This window comes from Cannabis sativa, chromosome 7 (assembly GCF_029168945.1).
Source record: "Cannabis sativa cultivar Pink pepper isolate KNU-18-1 chromosome 7, ASM2916894v1, whole genome shotgun sequence".
NCBI lineage: Eukaryota > Viridiplantae > Streptophyta > Magnoliopsida > Rosales > Cannabaceae > Cannabis > Cannabis sativa.
This window is the reverse complement of record NC_083607.1, coordinates 19,884,744-19,910,213: the sequence shown is the minus strand read 5'-3', so window position 1 is coordinate 19,910,213 and position 25,470 is coordinate 19,884,744. Positions and strand designations below refer to the sequence as shown.

At 32.2% G+C, this 25,470-nt stretch overlaps 1 protein-coding gene and 2 non-coding genes across 3 annotated transcripts; all 3 read left to right on the top strand.

The window, feature by feature from the left end:
- Positions 1 to 634: 634 nt before the first annotated feature.
- LOC115698385 (small nucleolar RNA R71) lies at positions 635 to 741 on the top strand. Its single transcript, XR_004008136.2, has one exon. It is a non-coding gene; the product is annotated as a small nucleolar RNA R71 (small nucleolar RNA).
- A 4,183-nt stretch (positions 742 to 4,924) lies between these two features.
- Positions 4,925 to 17,346, top strand: LOC133039669 (uncharacterized). The gene is made up of 3 exons (XM_061118577.1): positions 4,925 to 5,117; positions 15,884 to 16,050; positions 16,204 to 17,346. Exons 1-3 carry the CDS (start codon positions 4,925 to 4,927, stop codon positions 17,344 to 17,346), a joined length of 1,503 nt encoding a protein of 500 aa, XP_060974560.1.
- Positions 5,500 to 5,606, top strand: LOC115698411 (small nucleolar RNA R71). Its single transcript, XR_004008159.2, has one exon. It is a non-coding gene; the product is annotated as a small nucleolar RNA R71 (small nucleolar RNA).
- Positions 17,347 to 25,470: the final 8,124 nt, after the last annotated feature.

Here is a 25,470-nt window from a genome sequence, read left to right as displayed (position 1 = left end):
AGTTGTGCTAGGCAAATTTCCTTGAGGGCGGGTTGCTACCTGAGTTGCTAGTTGGCCCATCTGAGTCTGCAGGTCTTTAATTGAAGATCTAGTTTCGGTCATAAATTGGAGCAGTAAATCTGTCTGCAAACTAGAACTTCCACCAGAGGCTTGTTGCTGATTAAACTGTTGGTTCTGATTTCTTTGTTGATAGAACCCACTATTTCTTCGGTTGTTACCCTGGTTGAACCCATAATTGTTGTTGTTGTTGTTCTGTAAAAAATTCCCAATGGCTTTAGCTTCATCCATTGGCAAATCATCCACATCTGCTTGACACTCCGAAAAGTGATGACTTCCTCCACATAACTCACAAACAATTTGGGCTTGTTTAGCTTGCCCTGCAATTATTTTAGTCAATGCCTCAACCTGAGCTGTTAACTTTGTGATGGCATCAACTTCTAACACACCAGCTACCTTCTTAGATTGACTCCTTTCAGTTGGCCACTGCTGATTGTTTAGAGCCATCTCTTCCAATAAATCATACGCCCCATTAGCACTCTTTCTCATAAAAGCTCCGCCCGCTGCTGCATCTATTAAAGTTCTAGTATTACCAACCAGCCCGTTGTAAAAGTTGTGAACCAGCATCCACTTCTCTATACCATGATGAGGACACCTCCTGATCAGATCTTTAAGCCTCTCCCAAGCCTCATGGAGAGATTCATTATCTTGTTGGCAGAAATTATTGATTTCTCCTCTCAGCTTTGCAGACTTGGCTGGAGGAAAGAACTTTGACAAGAATTTTGTTGCCAGATCATTCCATGTAGCAATAGAATTAGGTGGCAAGGAATTCAACCAACTCTTGGCTCGTTCTCTGAGCGAGAATGGAAACAATCTTAGTCGAATGGCATCATCGCTAACTCCATTAACCTTAAAAGTTTCACAAAGTTCCATGAAGTTAGAGAGATGCAGATTAGGATCTTCAGAAGGGAGACCACCAAGGCGGGCGAAGGCTGCACCATTTGAAGGATGGCAGGCTTAATCTCGAAATTGTTTGCATCCACTGCCGGTGGCCTGATACATGACTGCACTCCCGTCAGAGTAGGGAGAATGTAATCTCTCAAGCTACGGCCATTAGCTTGATCTTCCACGGCACCTCCATTATTACTGTTATTACCCCCATTGTTTCCAGCATTATTGTTCACATTGGCAGCCATGATTTCTGATGTTTCGGCGATTCTTTGAAACTCTTTCTTGCCTCTTGTTCTTTCGATTCCTCCTGCAAGTTTTTTCGATTTCAGGATCAACTGGTAATATGACTGTTTGTCCTTGACGGCGCATGCACTTAGGATTCCTGAAATAGATCAAGAAATTATTGCAAGAAAAAGGTTAGAAAAAATCAGCAAGAGAAAATATACCAAAGTAGAAGTTAGTATAATTTTATGTAATATTAATCTTTAACAATTCCCCGGCAACGACGCCAAAAACTTGTTGCAATAATTATAAACGCTACGCAAGTATACGCAATCAAGTAGTAAATCTCACACAGGTGAGGTCGATCCCACAGGGAATTGGATTAAGTACCACTAAATTATACTTATGATTCTATTCGGCAAATCGAAAGCAATTATGATTTAAAAAAACAGTAAAATATGAAAGAAATTCAGAAAACATAATAACACAATTGAAAGTTGAGCAAGATGAGATAATAGGGAGGAGAATCCTGCTGTTGTTTACCCAAATCGTTAATGATTAATTACTATCCTATTCTTGGAGTGAATGACAGATTATGAAATAACCTAGCTCCTTTCAGATCTTCTAGATTCTAAACCACATGTTATCTAATTAATTCCTTAATTAAACTAACATGAAATCAGCATTAAGTAATAATCTACTCGTCACATAAGTCATGCAAATACTTTCGTTTCACATAGAACATTGATTATCTTAATTTTAGCATTCTCAATTCTCACTTTTCAGATTTCGAATTGAGATCATAGAGCATGCACAAGGTGATCAATCTTAAACATGAAATTAAGAACAAACTAAGATAATTTCACACACAAGAATTGAGGAATGGTAATTAAACATTAACTAGGCAAAACATTAAACAACAATCATCATCCTCCCTAAATGGGAAATTTAGTTCAGAAACAAATCCATAACCATTCCTATAGCAATATTCAGCATAAATAAATTAAAGAGGAATAAAGAAAAGAACTGTTGGTGGATGAATTCTGGATCTTCACTTCAATCTTTGTGCTCTTCCTGCCGCTCTCTGCTGTGTTTTAGGGTTCCAAATCGCTTCCCCAGACTTCCAATCGCAGTTTTCTATTTATAACTAAAATTTAGGGTTCGATGGACGAAAATGCCCCTGGTCCGTACGGGATCTCGCCGCGGCTAAGCTTCCTCTCGCCGCGACGAGATAATTGAAAATAAGGGGTCTCTCTGTATCTTTTAAATGGCCGCGGCGAGACTCTTCATCGCCGCGGCGACTGAAGCCTCCTAGATTTTCGAAATCTAGCCGCGGCCAGGTTGTGTTTAGCCGCGGCCAGATGTGCACAATTACTCAGAAATTGTGTTTTCTTCGGCTCAGCACATCTTTTAACGAATTTCTGCACCCGAGACCTCTTTTATTCCAAAGAACCTGAAAACATAGAAAACAAGCGTAATTCCGTCCCAACACAGCTAAAAACGCACATAAATTAGATCCAAAACATAGGCTAAAAATAGCCTAACAGTTGCTAAATAAAATGTCATACTTCTTGATAGATTTTATTTAAGCCCATTTAGTTTTGGGTTTATTCAATTAATAACAGTTGTTCATTTTAAGGTTAAATTCCTCTCTTTTGGGCCTTGTGTGAGAGTTGGGAGCCATAGAAGTGGGTACGACATACTGAACCCAGCACCCCCTCACATGAACCACCCCAATTGTGAAGGCCCATTTGCCTGATTTAAACAACTGTACTAGGTTAATTACACTAGTTTAACCTAATAAAATTGATTAGCAACATAATTAATTTCATTTATTTTGAAATTAATTTAAGAAAACCATAGTTTAAAGAATTTTATATTCTAAGCTAAACTATATGTATTTTCTTGTATTTAATTAAATGTAGAATTATAACCATCTAGATTCTTTCTGAAGCTTAATTTAAATTTTTCATTAAATATTCCTATTTAAGTTGATATTTAGTTATCTACAACTAACCAACTTAAATCTCAATATCTTTTGGATTTAAAATTTCAAAATTAAGTTGAGAAATTTTAAGCATTGGTTATTAAGATTCTTTAGATATTTTTTAAGTTAATATCTTTTCGAATATTAACTTAAAATGGAATATTATAGATATTTTTTAGGTTAATATCTTTTCGAATATTAACTTAAAATGGAATATCTTCAAATTAAGTGGTTATAACTTAATTTTAAATTTAATTAAATCTGATTTGAAAGATATTTAAGTTGATTTTTTAGATTTTTCTAAAACAACTTAAACAAGATATTTTCAAATTTGTTCCATTTATTATTCGAATTTATTTTTCGAATTTAAGTAATAATTGAAAATTAATTAAAGTTGATTTTTTATTTAAACCAACTTTGATTTGTAATTTTTCATTATTATATTATGGAACTTGTTCGATATTTATTTGAATTTATTTTTCAAATTAAATAATAATTGAAAATTAATTAAAGTTGATTTTTTATTTAAACCAACTTTAGTTTGTAATTTTTCATTATTATAATATCGAATTAAAATGATTATACAAAATACATATAATATTTTTAAATAATGGGCTTTTAATCAAGAAACATTCGATCTCCATTGTGGGTTTTACACCGCGTTTGTTTTAGTGAGTAATCCTCCCTAATGGAGGAACGTTCATTAGCAATTTCGCACCGTTTAATCTCGAATGATAAGTAGATTGTAAGTGTTTTGTATGGTATAGATCACCCTAATGGTGGCGACCATACTTGACTTGCAAATTATGAAACAATGGTGGAAGCTCATAAATAGAATTGCCTTGACTCTCGCCTAAACGGGACAACGCTGAATTCCAATCTTGATCGAATAAAAGGTTGCTAGAATGGTTATCATTTTAGATGAGCTGACAACTCTATTCAATGGACGATGCTTTGACTCTCGCCTAAACGGGACACTGTATCAGTTTGTTGAAATACCTTGGAAAATAAACTATTTAGATTTTGTATTTCTATAACATATGTCATTACTTGTTATTTTCTGAATTGTGTATGAATTTATGAGCCAAAACCTTACTTCTGTTTTATTGATGTGTTGTAGTGTCATTATGAATAACCCTCACCCCGATCCTCTCCTAGTTAATATCTTAGCAAAAGAACTCTATAGTGTGAAAATGCATCCTGGTAGTTGCATCAACTCGCACCTGTTGATGATGAATCTGAAGTTCCAAAAGGCAAATCTACTAGGAATTGATTTATCAAGAGAACAATGAGTCCAACTCATCCTTAATAGTCTTCCTCCGGAGTATAATGAATTTGTTATCTCTTACATGATCAACAATTCTAACTCCTCTGACATGGACAAGCTCGAAGCTGAATTACGAGCCCATGAACGGAATTTGATTGCAATGGGTCCCCCTGGGTTTGCAATCCATAATCGAAGGAAAAGGACTAGGTATGAAGGATCTAGCAAAGCTGCCTCTTCAAGTACAATTATCAGACATGATCTTCTATGTTCGAATTGTAATGAAAAGGGACATCATGAAGAACGATGCCCCAGGCTTCTAAACAATTCAAACGAAGATAATGCTTTTGTCTTTGAATCATGTGTTTTAGAGAACGACAAATCCATCTGGATTGTTGATTCTGGGTCTACTAACCATGTATGTTCTTCACTGCAGTTGCTTGAAACTTGGGAAAATCTGCTTCCAGGAGAGTTAAAGCTTAAAGTTCTTTGTTGTTGAGGATATGGCATATTATGTTGGGCATGACTCTGATTGGGTGAGTTGTATTGGTGCCCTTGGTTCATTGGAGGCTGGTTCTGTCTCCAAGAAAAATTTGGATGATTTCTCCAATTTGGATTGTCGGACTGAGCAAATGGGCTATCAAATGAATTCCCATAAGTTTGAAGAGCATTCACATCTTCAAAAAATGCCTCTTGGTAGATAGGCAATGATGGACAAGACTGGGTAGTATGACTTGTACTATAACATAGAGAACAAAATTCATTCCTATGGATAGGAGTATTCTTGGATTGACTTAATGACATAGCTTCAACTCTCCTAGTTAGATTTGCTAATGATGTTTTGATATCTACGTCATCTTTGACATCGTAAATTCCACCTCTCTTAGGTGTGTTGGAAGCTTTCGATCTAGGATCTTGGCAATTCCACTGTTGAGAATTTACAGAAAGATTCTCAAGAGACTCCAAAGCCTCATCCCCTCTAAATTGCAAAAATTTTCCAGTGTGCATTGATTGTACCATTTGTCGGTTTGAAGGAGATAATCCATCATAAAAGTATTTTACCAATCTCCATTTCTCAAAACCATGGTGTGCGCATTTTAGCAATAAATCTTTAAATCTTTCCCAACATTCATAAAATTCTTCGTGATCTTTCTGATAAAATTCGGAGATTTCTCTCCTAATATTATCCGTTTTAGACATTGGAAAAAATTTGGACAAAAATTTATTAACTAATTCATCCCAAGTAGAAATAGATCGGGCTGGGAGTGAATTTAACCAGGCTTTAGACTTATCTTTTAATGAGAATGGAAAAATCTAAGCCTAACAGATTCATCAGAAAAATTTTGAAATCTAAATGTAGAGCAAGTTTCTAAAAAATCTTTCACATGCATGTATGGATCCTCTTTACCTAACCCATAAAAAGATGGCAAAAGTTGAATTATGGAAGGTTTCAATTCAAAATGTGTAGCATTTGTTTCAGGAAAAATAATGCATGATGGTGGATTAGCATAAATAGGAGAAAAATGATCAATAAGAGTTTTTTCTTCCACATTTACTTGATTTGGTTCCATGATGTCAGAATTTTCACTTTTAATTTCAACCCACAATAATTTTCTTTTTACCAAACGATTTTTAGAATTTCGTTCCCAGCGAATCATACACCAAGTATCACAAAAATTAAAATAACATGAAAAAATTAGGAGGCGGTGCCTACCATATAATTGCGTAAATAAATACTGAATTTAAATATAGCGGGAAATAAATAATATGTATATATTTGACAGAAATATAAATACTAATATTAATATGTGTGCAGAAATAAAGACCGAATTTAAAATTAACGGGAAATAAATAATATGTATATATTTGACTGAAATATAAATATTAATATTAATTATAATTTATAATATATATATTTTATTATATATAATTATAATAATAATATACTTTTCTTAATAGTTAAGTAATGTATATAATAATAAATAATATATAATAATATATAATAAATTTTATATATATATTAGTTTACGTTTTTACGTAAACTGATAATAATAATAATAATAATAATAATAATAATAATAATAATAATAATAATAATAATGATAATAACTTTATATATATCTTTTACTTCGTTATTAAGAAACGTAATATATAATATAATAACTAGTAAAAGAATTATACCAACCTGAATTAAAGTAGTTTTTCTTCTTGCAGTTCCCCGGCAACGGCGCGAAAAACTTGTTGTATACCAAAATGGTACGTTTTACATTTATCAACTCGCAAGCCCACGAATCTTTATTGTAGTATTGAGATTGTGAAGAACGAGGTCGAACCCATGGGAATTGCGTGAAATCGAAGAAAATACTTATTTAATCTAAGCTAATAAAACTCTAACCTAGTTCCGAAAATGGTGAGGTTTTTGGTAACAAAATAAAATAAAATATTTAAACAATAAAAATGACAGTAACAGATATTTTCAGTAATATTTGGGATATTATTAAGGGTTCAGAATCCACTTAAGTGTATATAAAAATATTTATGTTTATATTGATTCTCATAATTTAACCAGTAATCAAACCAATTATTTTCTAATAAAAAATAGATTTTCCTTCGCTTTAAAATTATAACTTCTAAGCATTAAATGTGAAACAATTTAATGTAAATACAAAAAATCGAAGAATATTATTTTTAATAAAATGTAGAACCAAGCATTAATAATTTCTAACTATCAAAAATACGTGATATTCAAGATAAAAGAAAATTATTTTAAGAAGCGAAAATCATAAGCATATATTGTACTGAGAATCAAAATAAAAATAAATACTTAATTAAATACACTAGGTTTCATCGTCCACCTTAATAATAAGGGAACTTAGAAACCCATAAGAAAATTAACTAAGAAAAGCGGTAAACTAACTGAGCGTTTTCTCTGGATTTTTTTGTCTGAAACTCTGAAACTGTAACTGAATTCTAAAATCCTAAGCTTCTATTTATAGAAGGGTAAAAGGACTAATGTGCAATTAAACTTATTACAAATTGCATGTGGGTAAAAATGTAAATACCAATAATTAAAACCGGAGTGACACGTGGCACTGTCGGATTGGCTGCCTTTGATGAGTCGGTGCCACGTGTCGAGCTTATGTTGGCTGAAAAATAACAAATTGTGTCATGGAGTGACACTTCGCGCATGCAGAAAGCTTCCTTTTTGAAGCTTGGTGACCAAGGTGGGACGAGGCCCACTCTCGTTGTAGGCGCGTGAGGAGAACCTACGGACCAGGTGCGAAGGTGGACGCCACGCGCGCGTGGGGAGAAGGAGAGGCGGCTGGGGTCAAGCTCCTGCTGGGCTTCTGCGCACGAATGGCAGACCGCCACGTGGCGGGGCTGTCTGCTGGTGAGGAATTTGGGCCCGTTTTTGGGCTGATTTCTTGGGCTTTTTGACTTTCAAAAATGCTATTTTTTATAGTTTTGGGCCTCATTTTTATCATCTTTTTATTTCTTTTCCACTCTTTCACAAATGCTATTTTCTCAATCAAACACAAACAAAATTAATCCAAACAAAATATTTTCAACATAAAATATATCACAATAATTTTAATGAAAATATTTATTTAAAATTTAATTAATTTGTATTTCTTTAAATAAAAACAATGCATTTTTTAACTTTTTATTTCTTTTTCTCTATTATGCCATAAATACTAATTATTATTTATAAAACAAAGATAAAATTAATCTTTAATAAATTATTTTCAATATAAAAATATATTGTATTAATTTCATGAAAATATTATAAAGAATTAATTTTATTTTGTATTTTTACACTATAAAATATGTAGTATTTTAGCATTTAACATCGTGAAGAAGACAATCCCACTCCCTCAGTTGAACAAACTGAGAAATCTACTACTAAAGTTTCTGTTCAGAATATCACCGCACCTCGTCGTAGTGGGAGGGTGAAATCAATATGGTCGTAGGTGACGGTATTGAAGACGATCCATTAACCTATAAACAGGCAATGGCTAGTCCGCAACGGAAACGATGGTTAGCCGGCATGGATTCAGAAATGGATTCCATGAAAAAGAACAAAGTCTGGGAATATGTAGACGCACCTGACGACTATCATCCGATAGGATGCAAGTGGTTTACAAGAAGAAAAGAGGAGCTGGAGGCAAAGTCGAAACTTTTAAAGCTAGACTTGTAGCCAAGGGTTATACCCAAAGAGAAGGTGTGGACTATGAGGAAACTTTTAGTCCTGTTGCCATGCTCACATCCATCCGAATTCTTCTCTCCATAGCTGTTGCTTTTGATTATGAAATCTGGCAAATGGATGTCAAGACTGCCTTCCTTAATGGGGTACTTGAAGAAACCATCCATATGGAGCAACCAGAAGGTTATGTTCTTCCTAGGCAGGAAAAGAAAGTTTGCAAATTAAACAGGTTTATCTATGGACTTAAGCAAGCTTCTCGCTCATGGAACAAAAGGTTTGATGAAATCCTCAAGACCTACGGCTTTCTTCAGAATGAAGATGAACCTTGTGTTTACCAACTCAAGGAAGACCAAATAGTAGTATTCCTGGTCCTTTATGTTGATGACATTTTGATTATCGGAAACAATGTCAAGAAAATGACTCACATCAAGGAATGGCTTGTTGGTATTATATTTATCCAGGACCTTAGATCTACTCACAAGTATGTTGATTTAACAACCTAATATTGAACTTCTAAAACGATGAACTAAACACATAAAAGTTAAGAATAACTGACAGTGATTGCAGCGGAATTAATGTCTCCTTCCACTCAGATCTCTAACCCTTGATTCCTGTCTGTAGTAGAGTATAATCAAGATTTGAGCCCGAAAGTTCTTCAGTTGGATGTGATCCTTCACAGTCTTCCAAACTATAATGAGATACTGAATGATGTGTGTGGGCACTTCTCTCTCACTAGGAATTTCGAAATTTCTCTCTTGTTTTTCTCTCTTGATTTCGTGTGACACACTTTGCAAAGCAAAGTTTTCTCAAGCAAGCACAAGCACACCAAGAGAAGAGAGGGGGGCGGCTATAAATAGGAAAAGGGAAGATCACAACTTTCCAAATATACAGTTTCCTCTTTTACTGTGTAATTGAATAACTGCCTTATTTAGTGTGATTCACCACTTTCCTATTTAGGATAGGCTTTGAATAGCAATTAAATGACAAATTAAATTGAAAATAATAATTGGGAAAAATGCAATGATGTGGTCGGCCATGGTGTGTATGGGCCTCACATGGATTTTGCAGTTTCCTCAATTTTATTTCTATTTCTCCAAAAATGCCATTTTTCAAATTCTAATCATTTAAATGCCAAAACTAATTATTTAATAACTAAAATAGATTATTAAATAATATTGCCATTTAAAATTAATTATTAATTCAGACATGCAAAGTCTCATAATTAATAATTAAACCTAGAAACCCTCTTATTTACAATTTCATCCCTAAACTGTGAGAATTCACAAATTACATATAGTCTAACTTTTAGAATTATAATTGATTAATCATAAATCAATTATAGAGTCTTACAAACAGTATAGTCTCAACTAGAATGGGGACCATGGATCTATATTCTGAGCTTCCAATAAGTTTAACCGATTTACCAAGTAAATCCCTAACTTATTAATTCCTCGTTGAATCCACTCTTAGAACTTGGAATTGCACTCTCAGACTTATATAGAGCATATCATATGTTTCACGATATCAATATGCTATCTCATTTAACCATTGTTATAATCTTAATGTGATTTAGAGATCCTCTATATAGATGATTTACATCGAGACGGGACCAATTTACCGTTTACACCCCTCAATGTATTTTGCCCATTTGAACACTTAGTTACCTGTAAATGATGTTTAGTGATCTAATATATAGTCACTGAAACAAGAGCTCATCCATTTACTTCTATTTAACTAAGCTCAAAAGGAATCATCACTTTACTTCTATACACCAGTAGAAGCTATAGATTTCCATATTTATGTTTAGCACTCCCATTCAGTTATGCTATCATGTTCCCAAAATATATGTATTATCCTGACTCAAAAGTAGGCTTTAACTAATAAATCAAAGAACAAGAATAGCACTGCTGAGATTGAGCCTAAACATATCAGGATTTAGATTCTCTTAATCTAAGATCAACTTCTGACATTGACTTGGAAAGATACAACGGTAAGTTTACAATATCTTTAACCAAGTTCAATATCGGTCCAGTCCAATGCATACTCCATGCATTCGAAACCAGTATACTTTGCCAATGTTCTGGAAAGAACATAACACTTACTCCAAGTGTAAGTATACTTCATCGCTGATTATCACATCGTGTAAATCCAAAACACTGATGAACAGGGACCAAATCTTTTGAATCATATAATCACAATCACATTCCACTGCATTGACGATACTGTAATTGTGAATAACTATATGTTCTGGATTTAACTGATTTTGTGCATATATCAAGTATATGTATTAAACCATAAACATGTAACATACATGTAATCATAATTCACTTCTAAATTGATAACTAATCAGATTGTAATGAGTTTTATTTAGGGCATAAAACCCAACAAACTCCCACTTGAACTAACATAAAACAAGTTGTGCATTACAATCAATCTTTTGTCTTGATCCTCTGATCAAGTGTAGTATATTTGAATCCACCCATATATCTGGAACCAGGTTCATAAGACTCATGAAACCTCCCTAACTTATGCTTTACTCATCAAGGGATACTGAAATCCTTACTGCCCATTAAGTACATCTGAACGACCAGAAGACATATCTCTCAAGTTTTAAAATTTGGAATTGAGATAAATCAGTGTAGAATTTTCTTCAGTAAAATAACTTTCTAGTAATTTTGAATTTACAAAGTTATATCTTCTCTGATGAAGCTTGAATTATTATAGATGGGTTTTAACACTCTTCCATAATGATTCCTCCACCCCCAGAGTAACCACCATCTCACAATGAGTCGGTGTGCATATCAGGATCACTAATGCATAGTTCCTTAATAACATATACGTCACTTTTGTAAATCTTTCTTGATTGTCCCCTAATGTTCCTCATTTGATTACATCTCAGATGGCTCCCACTCAATAGCAGATGTCTGGTTAGAAACTTTTAACCTTTTACTATTGTTTCTGGGAACATCTCATTGTGACTTATTATCTTAAGCTAAAACTGTAAGTTTCTTTAAGATTAGGTCAGCAACATAGCAATCTAGTATTTGAAGTGTAAAATACTTGCTAGAGATTTAAGCAATCAAATAAAGATACCATAAAATATTATGAGGAATAGACATCTTGAATCAGTCTTTCGAATAGACTATGCAAGAATTCTTCTATCTTACTCTCATAATTCTGATAAGTTGTTTCTATCCATGTGAATGGTTAGACTTGTTTTTATCAGAGGTGTTCTTAAGTTCCTATCACAATTATCAACCAAAAGAAGATGGGTAAAGAATTTTAATATTCTCCCACTCAACCAAGGTAATGTGAAACATTATCAAAGAACTTTAATGGTATCAATAACTATTACAACAGTAAATCTAAACTGGAACATATAATCAAGATCAAGGATTTAATCTGATAATAGCTAATTTATTATATTATTTCCATGTTTAAAAATATGTGTCACAAAGGGTACTGTAGAATAAAGTCCACCCCTAAGTTTATAGAGATTATGGTCTACCCCTAAAGGTTGTAAATCTCTAAGTGTGATAGAGAGTCTGTGGAGTTGAATATAATCCAGAGTTCATTAGATATAAAAAATCGTTTGAACTGCATATTATTCTTAACTTTTCTCCACCCCTATCATATCAAAAGATCTTTTTATTAAACAAATTCTTAAATAATTGTTTTTGGAACTAACAATTATTCATAAACATAGAAATAACTTCTAGTGTTTATGTAGTAATAACTCTTTAAAGAGTTTAAATACCTTTTGAATTTGCATCAATAATAAAAACACATACACATTAAAACAAAATAAATATAATAATTGGTAATAGATAAAATAAAGAACTGAAGCTCAACTCATAAATTGCAATATAATTGAAAAAGATATTTTTATTATAAACCAAAAAAAATTGTTTGCAATATTTATGAGAACCAAACAGGGAATTAAGATCCCATAACTTGAAATCCAAATTGTTTGAAAAACTAAACAATTAATTCAATTGAAAGAGCTTCTTCTTTATTGTAGACAATCTTCATCCACCATCCAGCTTTCTAATCCAACTCGCTAAGACAGCACCCGAGTTTAAGAAGCTTTAGCTATAAGAAGAATAATAAACAAGGTTAGTAGTCCAGAATTAATAATCCAAAAGGATAATAATTCACTAAAACCACATCAGTTTATAAAGAAAATACCTTGTTTCTTTGCGAGATACTTAGGACATTGGGATTTCCAATGGCCTTTCTCATTGCAGTAGAAACATTTTCCTTTTGGTGTATTGCCAGAAGCTCCAGCATTTTTGTTCCTAGCTGCATTCGCAGCTTGAGCTCGCTTCTTGGCATTTTTCCACTTCTTCTTATGATTGGATTTGGAAGTAGAAGCAACAAGTGCCTCAAGACTACTTGTCTTATTACCATTTCCAGAATATTGAGGTTTATTCCCTCTTTTCTTGGGACCTCCAATCAAATTTTCATATGTCTGAAGGTCATTGACTAAAGTATGAAAGTCTTGTTCCTTCTTATTCATGACATAATTTGATGTGTAGGGCAGAAAATCTGGAGTCAGGCTATTCAAGATGAGACTCACTTGAGTAGTCTGATCCATTTCAGCACCATGATTCTGGGCTTCCTGGAAATAACTAGCCATCTGGAGAAGGTGATCACGCACATTCTGATGGGGTTCCATCCGTGCGTTGATGAATTTCTTAGTCGCGTCAAAACAAGACTGGATAGATGCCATACCGAATAGCTCAGTTAACTGCGTCATGATTTCTGCAGCCGTGACAGTGTTTGCAAACCTTGTTTTCAAGGTGTCAACCATGCTGGAAAGCATGAAGTAACGAGCTTTATTGTTAGCATTATGCCAACGCTCGAACTTCTCTTTCACAGTTTTGGTTGCATTGTCACTTGGCTGCTCAGGGGACGGCTCAGTCAACACAAACGAGGCACTTTCACCTATGAGAGCAATATGAATGTTCTCTCTCCACTTTGGGAAGTTAGACCCATTTAGCTTATTTTCCAGTTAAGAGTGACAACATGGGATTTGACATTGCAATTCAGGATACTACAAGATAACACATAGATATCAATTATGGTTTATCACAAAATCTTATTTAAAAATTATCAGCATACAGCAAGTAGGAATGACTAGAGAAAATACAAAAAAAAAATATTCAATCCTAAATAATTTCCAAGGTTTTCAACAAACTGATATCAGTGTCCCGTTTAGGCGAGAGTCAAAGCTATCATTCATTGAATAGAGTTGTCAGCTCATCTAGAATAGCAAACATTCTAGCAACCTTTTATTCGATCGAAAAGAGAATCCGACGTTGTCCCGTTTAGGCGAGAGTCAAGGTCATTCTTATTTCATGAGCTTCTACCATTGTTTCATATGTTTGTAAGTCTTATACAGTACCCACCATTAGGGTGGTTAATACCAATATAAAACACTTACAAACATACTTATCTTTCGAGATTAAACGGCGCTAACTTGCTAATGAACGTTCCTCCATTATGTTGACCAAAAGTCATTCACTCATTTATTTTGATGATAAACAAATATTTGATTATTATTTGTTACTAATCTTTTCTTGATTATTTTGCAAGCAAGTTCATAGAGTATCTATATTTGCTCGGTAAAGTCAAACATAATCAAAGAAGTAGATTCAACAAGTATATAAACTACTTCATACTTCATAAGAGCAAAAGATTCATCAAGGGATCAACAAGTCAAGACCCTATTCAAAAAAGGTCTTCAAAAAGCTCAAAGTCAAAAGTCAACCCGAAAGTCAAAGTCAAAGTCAAAGTCAAAGTCAAAAGTCAACTCTCGGGAAATTCAACATGGGATCAAAACATGCAAATCAAGCTAGGAAGCTCATCTACATCAAGACTACAAATAATCAAATGGTATAAATTTGCTTTAGTCTTGTTAAAGTGATTTGCATAGTACACTAGGATTTATAAGTTCAAAAGTTTGGCTCACTAACTTGTGCGACAAGTTATTTCACAAAAAATGATATCTAAATTTTCTAAATTGATTTTTAAGATCACATATCATTTAACTAAGAGAACGCAACTGGAATTTTTGAAATCGGATAAACGAGTAAAAAGTTATGCACGTTTTAGTGCGAAAAATCGAACTTTTCCCACTGCCTGGATTTAGGTTAACCGGTTTCAAAGAGGTAAACCGGTTCTCCATGAACCGGTTACCCTATTGTAAACCGGTGAACCGATTTTCCCAGAGGGAGTCTCGTTTTTCGTGCCCAACGGCTATAAACAGCTATTTTTCACTCAAACACTATATAAACTCGATTTTCACTCAAAAAATTAGGTTGGTTGAGCTTCTATTCATCATATAACATCATTCTAAGTGTTCTAAACTAAAGAATTATCATCTTTTCATAAACACACCAACCACACACACTTGAGCCAAACTTGTTCTTATCTTCTCTAGTGTGCTTGCAATTCTCTCTAGGATTTTACTTTGTTTTCCATCTTATTAGAGAGAGTTTGCTTTGTATTTCAAAATTACATATTCATTGTATTGAGAGGTGAGGTTGGCACCGGTAGAAAAACAACTCGGTTGTAGGTGAGGTTGACACCGATTTTGTAAACAACCCGAGAAAAGTGAGATTGGCACTTCAACAATCCGGCGAGGTTGATAGTCCTTGGAAGAAAACTATTGTGAGAGGTTTGGGAAAAACCTTGGTGAAAAATTCCCCGGTTGTAAGGGTTAGTCAAGCCCGTTAACTTGGCTCGATATTGGAACTCAAAGCTAGGTCCATAGCTTTGAAGACCAAGGACGTAGGTGGCATAGTTCTACCGAACCTTGTAAAAATCGAGAGTTTGCATCTTCTAATCCTTAAACTCTTTATTTTACAAGTTTGATTATTTGTCATAATATATTGCTCGCCATAATACTTGCTTTTATTTGATTAAGTGACTAATTGCTTAATTTTGTGTTAAAAGTTTTGATTAGTATAAATTTCCAATTCACCCCCCCTCTTGGAAACATATCTTGGGCTAACAATTGGTATCAGAGCAAGGGCTCTTGTTTTTGGGTAGATTTCACAATCTAAGAGTATGTCGTTTCCAAGCAATTCATACAATAACATGCTAGAAGGTTTAAGCACAAGTAGAGCACCATTCTTTGATGGGGTAGACTTTCCTTATTGGAAAATTAGAATGGAAACTTATCTTCAATCCATTGATTATGATTTGTGGCATATTGTATGTTATGGTCCTTACATTCCTATGCATGTTGTAGATGGTGTAGAAACTATAAAGAAATATGAAGCATATGATGAAAATGATAAAAAGATGATGTCTAAGAATGCTAAGGCTAAGTATGCTTTAATATGTGGATTAGATAGAGATATATTTAAAAATATTGAGCAAGCCTCCTCGGCTCATGATATGTGGAAAATGTTAGAAGTAACTCATCAAGGAACTAGTGCCATGAAAGAAACAAAAATTCAACTTTTAGTTACTCAATATGAAAATTTCAAGATGTTACAACATGATACCATTGCTAACATGTATACTCGTTTCACAACTATTACTAATGGTTTGAACTCTCTTGGCAAGGTACTTACACAAAAAGATATGGTCACCAAGATTTTGAGAAGTCTCACCAAAGTCTACCAAGGCAAAGTAGTTGCCATCCAAGAAGCCAAGGACCTCTCAACTCTACCATTGGAAGAGCTCATTGGTTCTCTCATGAATCATGAGATTTTCATGAATGCTCAAGAAGAAGAGGAAGTCGATAAAAAGAAGAAGAACACCATTGCATTCAAATCTACTTCACATGATGATAGTGAAGCTAGTGAGCATGGTGATAGTGATATGGAGGATATAACCCTACTCACAAAGAACTTTAAGAAGTTTTTGAAGTTCAAGAAGAATGCAAATAGATTTTACAACGGGAGTAACTCAAGGGAGAGCTCAAGAAAAGATGATCAAATTACTTGCTATGAATGCAAAAAGCCCGGTCATATGAAAACAAATTGTCCCTTGAGAAAGAGGAATAGAAGAAGGGCAATGGTGGCTACTTGGAGTGAAAGCGAGAAAGAAAGTTCTGAAGATGAACAACATGAGATAACCAACACTTGCTTTATGGCCATTGATGATAAGGTAAGTAATCCTAACCATACAAGTGATTTTGAAAGTGAAAGTGATGATGATGCACTTGATATGTCTTATGATGAATTATCAAAATCCTTCAATGATTTGCTTGTTGATTTTGAAAAATTGCTTGCTAAGAACTCAACTCAAAGAAAGAAAATAAATTTATTGCTTGAAGAAGTTGAGGCTTTGAAAGTCAAAGAAAATGAGTTTTTGATTGAAACCCAATGCAAAAAGTGTTCCTTATTTGAAAAAGATGTTGTAAACTTGAAAGCTAAAATTGATGATTTAAACAAGGTGGTTTACAATTTTACAAAAGGAAAAGAGAATTTTGAAATGATGCTTGGGAGTCAAAAATGTGCTTTTTCAAAAAGTGGTATAGGATATAACACTAGTGTGAAACAAAAATTTCTTAGGAATTTCTTTGTCAAATCATCTAGTAATTTGAACTTAACTTGCACTTATTGTAACCAAGATGGTCATACTAAATCCTATTGTCATGTGAAAAAGAATGCCTATTTTGGTAAGGCTATTTGGATACCAAAGGTTTTAAAGACTAACATCAAAGGACCCAAAGTCATGTGGGTACCAAAAAGAAAGATATAAGTTTGTTTTGTAGGTATCAATAAAGAGGAACCAAAGTTGGCTCTTGGGTGTTGATGCTTAAAGAAGAATGCCAATTTCCTACATTACCAACAAGTCTCAAAAAGCATAGAAAAAGAGTGTGTCAATTCTTGAACACAACCTAAATTAACAAATTTGGGAATCGGTAATATCATTCTTATTCATTCTACTTATTTTGATGAGATTAAGATGCCTAGATAAAAATAAAATGAAATTTGAAGTGTTTGGCTAATTGACTTGCTTTTGATCCTTCTTGTTCACTCTCTTATGCATACATGCTTAATTGGTATGTCACATACTATTTCTATGAATAAAAGTTTTGATTAGTTGAGTTTTGACATTCTTGAACTATACATGGTGAAAAATTCACATTATAGGTCATTATGCAAATTTTTGGTGAACTTTGGACATACCTTTGAACTAGTGAATATGTGAATTTTTACATATTTGGCTAGTATATGTGTTTATATGTTTGAACATGTCCAAATGAGTGTATTTAGCATGCCTAAAGGTTTTTCTTGATTGAAATATACTTTAAACAAAATTTTGGTATGTCATTTGCTTATTTTCAACTTTTTAACGCCATAATGGGTGAAATTAGCCAAAATTTTATATTGTTGAGAAAATTGTTGTTTTGAAAGCTTGTACATCTCTAAATACTCATATATAAACTGTCTCAAAAAGAATTTTTCAAAAATAATGCTCAAATCTTGATTTTGGTACTATCTTGCATAATTTTGACTTTTTAAGACCTAAAAGAGTGTTTTTCTCCAAACGTGCTCAATTTTCATTATTTTTCAATTCCGTAAGTTTGTACACCTCACATTTGATATTTTTGACCTACTGGAAAAAGAATTTTTCAATTTGGTTGCATAGAACTCATTTTTGGTAGATTTCTAGTTTTTAAGCAAATCGAAAAGCTTACCGAAAAGTTAGGATTTTTGATTTTTTTCTGATTTTCTTGTTTGAGCATGTTTGTTTTATCATATATCAGCTGTCAAAAAAGATTTTGCATGAAAATTTTGCATAAAATCAATTTTTAGTAAGTAAGTTGCTTAAAATGACCTTATATGACCAAAACGAGTAAAACTTGTCAAAATCTCTCGTTTTTGAAGCTTTTTCTATTTTTCCAGCTTGTACACTTCATATTAATCATGTTTAATCTGATACAAAAAGAATTTTTCAAAAAGGATGCATAAAACTAATTTTTGGTACATATGTTGTTTTTGCTTAAATTTTTGAAAAACTTACCAAAAAGTCTCAACTCTTGTCATCTAATTAATTTAAGTGCATGAACACATTTGTTTTATCATACTTGAGGTATGAGAAAAGGTTTGAAATCATAACCATGCCATTATTTACCTGCATCTCTTACTTTCAAGATTTTTGACCTATTTTTTTTTGGTAGATTGAATGTTTAAACTTGTTTTGACTATATGAACTTTCATCTTTTTATGCATTTTGAAATTTCTCTTTACCCATTGTGCTTCATTGATACAAGTCATATCTTGTATGATTAAGGGGGAGAAATATATTTAGCTTGACCTTGCTTCCTCTGCCACCCTTTTTGATGAAATCAAAAGGGGGAGAAATATTGGAATTGATTATTTTGGCATTAATCATATTATGTTTTCAAGTATTAACAACTTTATTGAGTATATGATTAAGGGGGAGCTTTGTCATGTTAAGAAAGGGTAACATTAAATATGCAAAGGTAAAACGGTATAAACAACATATGCATACATTAAAGGGGAGCTAAACTCAACATGTTTCAATTTACTTTTTCTTTCCGTTAAAATAATCAAATATTTTGATATCATCAAAAAGGGGGAGAATGTTGACCAAAAGTCATTCACTCATTTATTTTGATGATAAACAAATATTTGATTATTATTTGTTACTAATCTTTTCTTGATTATTTTGCAAGCAAGTTCATAGAGTATCTATATTTGCTCGGTAAAGTCAAACATAATCAAAGAAGTAGATTCAACAAGTATATAAACTACTTCATACTTCATAAGAGCAAAAGATTCATCAAGGGATCAACAAGTCAAGACCCTATTCAAAAAAGGTCTTCAAAAAGCTCAAAGTCAAAAGTCAACCCGAAAGTCAAAGTCAAAGTCAAAGTCAAAGTCAAAAGTCAACTCTCGGGAAATTCAACATGGGATCAAAACATGCAAATCAAGCTAGGAAGCTCATCTACATCAAGACTACAAATAATCAAATGGTATAAATTTGCTTTAGTCTTGTTAAAGTGATTTGCATAGTACACTAGGATTTATAAGTTCAAAAGTTTGGCTCACTAACTTGTGCGACAAGTTATTTCACAAAAAATGATATCTAAATTTTCTAAATTGATTTTTAAGATCACATATCATTTAACTAAGAGAACGCAACTGGAATTTTTGAAATCGGATAAACGAGTAAAAAGTTATGCACGTTTTAGTGCGAAAAATCGAACTTTTCCCACTGCCTGGATTTAGGTTAACCGGTTTCAAAGAGGTAAACCGGTTCTCCATGAACCGGTTACCCTATTGTAAACCGGTGAACCGATTTTCCCAGAGGGAGTCTCGTTTTTCGTGCCCAACGGCTATAAACAGCTATTTTTCACTCAAACACTATATAAACTCGATTTTCACTCAAAAAATTAGGTTGGTTGAGCTTCTATTCATCATATAACATCATTCTAAGTGTTCTAAACTAAAGAATTATCATCTTTTCATAAACACACCAACCACACACACTTGAGCCAAACTTGTTCTTATCTTCTCTAGTGTGCTTGCAATTCTCTCTAGGATTTTACTTTGTTTTCCATCTTATTAGAGAGAGTTTGCTTTGTATTTCAAAATTACATATTCATTGTATTGAGAGGTGAGGTTGGCACCGGTAGAAAAACAACTCGGTTGTAGGTGAGGTTGACACCGATTTTGTAAACAACCCGAGAAAAGTGAGATTGGCACTTCAACAATCCGGCGAGGTTGATAGTCCTTGGAAGAAAACTATTGTGAGAGGTTTGGGAAAAACCTTGGTGAAAAATTCCCCGGTTGTAAGGGTTAGTCAAGCCCGTTAACTTGGCTCGATATTGGAACTCAAAGCTAGGTCCATAGCTTTGAAGACCAAGGACGTAGGTGGCATAGTTCTACCGAACCTTGTAAAAATCGAGAGTTTGCATCTTCTAATCCTTAAACTCTTTATTTTACAAGTTTGATTATTTGTCATAATATATTGCTCGCCATAATACTTGCTTTTATTTGATTAAGTGACTAATTGCTTAATTTTGTGTTAAAAGTTTTGATTAGTATAAATTTCCAATTCACCCCCCCTCTTGGAAACATATCTTGGGCTAACACATTAGGGAGGATTACTCACTAAAATAATAGTTATCTAAAACCAACAATGGAGATCGAATATCTCAAAATAATAAAGCTCATTATTTAAATTGTATTTTCTTCCATTATTTATTTATTTTAAATCTATATATATTTATTAAATTTTAAATTTAGAATAGAATCTAAATAAAATTTAATTTAATATTTGTAAAATTAAACTTAGATGGTTAAGAAAATAAAATGAATTATTTCCATCTTAGTGTTAATTTTCCAACAAATATTAAGAAAATTACTTAATTTAAGTTGTATTAATTTAAATTAATTTGCAACTCAAATTAAAATTTTCTACAAATATATATATATTGTATTTCCAAAATATACAATTTTCGAAATACATTTAAAATAAATCAAACTTTACTTAGAATAAATACTTCAAGCAAAAATATTATCCATCTAGATTTTCTTGACTAATTAATCCAATTTCTAATAATATATTTCAGTTCCTTTATTTTAAATTAATCATTAAATGAAAAGATCATTGACTTAAGTTGATTCAAAATTAATTAAAATAATTAATTTACAACTTCAATCTATCTTTCAAGATAAATTCAAAATCATCTTGCATAATTAAATGTAATTTTGAAAAATGATTAATAAAATAAATAGAATACATTTTGAAAATTATTCAAATTTAAGTTGTTATGGAAATACCCAACTTAAAATAATTTTCTTATTTAATTAAATATCATGAAAATAACAATATCCAAGTATCATTATGAAAATCAACTTAGACATTTAATTTTCAATTTAATTAAATGTATTAAATTCAGGAAATAAATAATTAAGTATAGAGAAGGCTTAATCATTAATTTCCAATTTAATACAAGGAAAAATATCCTTAATTGAATTGTACCAAAATTAATTATTAACCAATTAATTTCACAATCAATGATATTTTCCTATATTAGAAATAATAATTAGTATGGAAATAACTATCTAGAAAATATCTCAATTCCACTAAGTATCTTTTCAAGATCTGGAAAATATCTGATTTAAGTTATTATAGAAAGAATCTATAATTTACAAACTTAAAATTTTCCAAACATCATTTAATTAAATATCAAAATTAGGTGTTAACTACCTAATTTAAAGATATTCCCCTTTTTTAAGTTTAAAACCAACTTAAAATAATATCTTTTAAGAATCTTCAATAACTAATTCCTAGAATTCCTCAGCTTAATATTATTATCAAAATATATTCAAATTTAAGTTATTATGAAAAATTAATAATTACTAATTCATAACTTAAATAAGAATATTTAATGAAATAATAAAAGTAAGTTTCAGAAAGAATCTAGTTAGTTAAAATTCTTTATTTAATTAAATACAAGAAAAATACAAATAGTTTATCTAGAAATGAAATTCATTAAACTATGTTTTTCTTAAATTAATTTCGAAGAAATTAATTATGTTGCTATTCAGTTTTATTAGGTCAAACTAATATAATTAACCTAGCACAGTTATCCAAATCAGGCAAATGGGCCTTCACAATTGGGGTTGTTCATGTGAGGGGGGGCTGGGTCCAGTATGTCGCACCCACTTCTAAGGCTCCCAACTCTCACACAAGGTCCAAAAGAGAGGAATTTAACCTTAAAATGAACAACTGTTATTAATTGAATAGGCCCATTAACTAAATGAGCCTAAATAAAATCTATCAGGTTATGACATTTTATTTAGCAACAACAACCTATATGTATCTATAATAGAAATTAAACATATAGGCTCACACAGGCACACAGGTTTGGATGGATCCTATCATGTTACTAGGTCATACACAGATGAAAGAAGTTTGTAAAAATTACCTGTTACAAATTATCTACTTGATCTATCATCAATTGAACCATGGGTTAAAATCAGATCATTTGATCTGTCAACAAGTTAACCCTGGCAATTTAGATCAAGTAATAATAGGTTTTAGAAAAAATTACAAACAATCTAAAACACATACTCCTGCAACAAGGTTAGATCTGGATAGTTGGATGTAGGATTTATTTAATTTTAAATCTATATTTCGAAAAATAAAATTAAAAATTAAACCTACCATTTTGAAAAATTAGGTTTTGGGTAACCTAAATGCATTTCAAAATTAAATTGCTAACTTTCCTTTTAAATTTCATGTTATTTAATAAATCAAATAATAAAATAGAAAATGGTAAATACATACCCTTTTCTTATTTTACAATTTAATTTAATTGAAAAATAACAAAATTTAAAAGTTAACAAAAAATACCTTATTTCCTCTTTTAAAATTATCATGATTATTTTGCTCTTATTTTAATTAAGGTCAAGTTACAAAAAAAAAAATAATATCTGACCTTAAAAAAAATAAAATAATCAAATTTTAAAGGAAATAAAAATAAAAAAAAAATTAAGCAAAACTTGATTTTTCCCATTTTCAAAATCAAATTGCACTAATATCTAAAATTAATTTTAAAAAATAAAATTAATTTATTTCTGATGATTAGATTTGAAATTTGAAAAACAAAAATCAACATACAAAACTACACAAAAAATCGAAATTTAATTGCATGAAATAGCATGAAAAATCGAAGAAAACGAAGAAAATAGCAGGTGGTACGGACAGCATGCAAAGCATGCTGTCCGCGCGCGTGGAAGGGGAGATACAGCCCAGAAATCTGGGCGCAAGCACCCCTGCGCATGATTTCCGCGAGCGTAGGGAAGGTGCTCACCACCTAGGTTTTTCCCGATTTTTAAAAATTCATAACTAATTCAAATTAAATCGAAATCGAGTTCTGTAAAAAAGTAAATTGCTTAGAATTTTCCAAAATATCCAATAAAAATAATTCCAGATACAGACAATCAATTATTTTTCCCAGAATTCACAAACATCAATCAAACATCAATATGACACATCATGAAACCATCCAAATCACAAGCAAATCGTTTTAAGTCCAAATTTCTTGCAAGCAAATCAATTACCATGGCTCTGGTGCCAGTTGTTGGTATTATATTTATCCAGGACCTTAGATCTACTCACAAGTATGTTAATTTAAAAACCTAATATTGAACTTCTAAAACGATGAACTAAACACATAAAAGTTAAGAATAACTTACAGTGATTGCAGCGGAATCAATGTCTCCTTCCACTCAGATCTCAAACCCTTGATTCCTGTCTGTAGCAGAGTATAATCAAGATCTGAGCCCGAAAGTTCTTCAGTTGGATGTGATCCTTCACAGTCTTCCAAACTATAATGAGATACTGAATGATGTGTGTGGGCACTTCTCTCTCACTAGGAATTTCGAAATTTCTCTCTTGTTTTTCTCTCTTGATTTCGTGTGACACACTTTGCAAAGCAAAGTTTTCTCAAGCAAGCACAAGCACACCAAGAGAAGAGAGGGGGGCGGCTATAAGTAGGAAAAGGGAAGATCACAACTTTCCAAATATACAGTTTCCTCTTTTACTGTGTAATTGAATAACTGCCTTATTTAGTGTGATTCACCACTTTCCTATTTAGGCTAGGCTTTGATTAGCAATTAAATGACAAATTAAATTGAAAATAATAATTGGGAAAAATGCAATGATGTGGCCGGCCATGGTGTGTATGGGCCTCACATGGATTTTGCAGTTTCCTCAATTTTATTTCTATTTCTCCAAAAATGCCATTTTTCAGATTCTAATCATTTAAATGCCAAAACTAATTATTTAATAACTAAAATAGATTATTAAATAATATTGCCATTTAAAATTAATTATTAATTCAGACATGCAAAGTCTCATAATTAATAATTAAACCTAGAAACCCTCTTATTTACAATTTCATCCCTAAACTGTGAGAATTCACAAATTACACATTGTCTAACTTTTAGAATTATAATTGATTAATCATAAATCAATTATAGAGTCTTACAAACAGTATAGTCTCAACTAGAATGGGGACCATGGATCTATATTCTGAGCTTCCAATAAGTTTAACCGATTTACCAAGTAAATCCCTAACTTATTAATTCCTCGTTGAATCCACTCTTAGAACTTGGAATTGCACTCTCAGACTTATATAGAGCATATCATATGTTTCACGATATCAATATGCTATCTCATTTAACCATTGTTATAATCTTAATGTGATTTAGAGATCCTCTATATAGATGATTTACATCGAGACGGGACCAATTTACCGTTTACACCCCTAAATGTATTTTGCCCATTTGAACACTTAGTTACCTGTAAATGATGTTTTAGTTATCTAATATATAGTCACTGAAACAAGAGCTCATCCATTTACTTCTATTTAACTAAGCTCAAAAGGAATCATCACTTTACTTCTATACACCAGTAGAAGCTATAAATTTCCATATTTATGTTTAGCACTCCCATTCAGTTATGCTATCATGTTCCCAAAATATATGTATTATCCTGACTCAAAAGTAGGCTTTAACTAATAAATCTAAGAACAAGAATAGCACTGCTGAGATTGAGCCTAAACATATCAGGATTTAGATTCTCTTAATCTAAGATCAACTTCTGACATTGACTTGGAAAGATACAATGGTAAGTTTACAATATCTTTAACCAAGTTCAATATCAGTCCAGTCCAATGCATACTCCATGCATTCGAAACCAGTATACTTTGCCAATGTTCTGGAAAGAACATAACATTTACTCCAAGTGTAAGTCTACTTCATCGTTGATTATCACATCAGTGTAAATCCAAAACACTGATGACTAGGGACCAAATCTTTTGAATCATATAATCAC

Bases quoted from the DNA above. Each gene is read 5' to 3' on its own strand.
- LOC133039669 (XM_061118577.1), top strand. From the start codon at position 4,925: ATGGCATATTATGTTGGGCATGACTCTGATTGGGTGAGTTGTATTGGT. The intron at 5,118-15,883 runs GTAGATAGGCAA...TGCATGTTGTAG, and splicing joins TCTTCAAAAAATGCCTCTTG to ATGGTGTAGAAACTATAAAG. The intron at 16,051-16,203 runs GTAACTCATCAA...TCTCTTGGCAAG, and splicing joins ATATGTGGAAAATGTTAGAA to GTACTTACACAAAAAGATAT.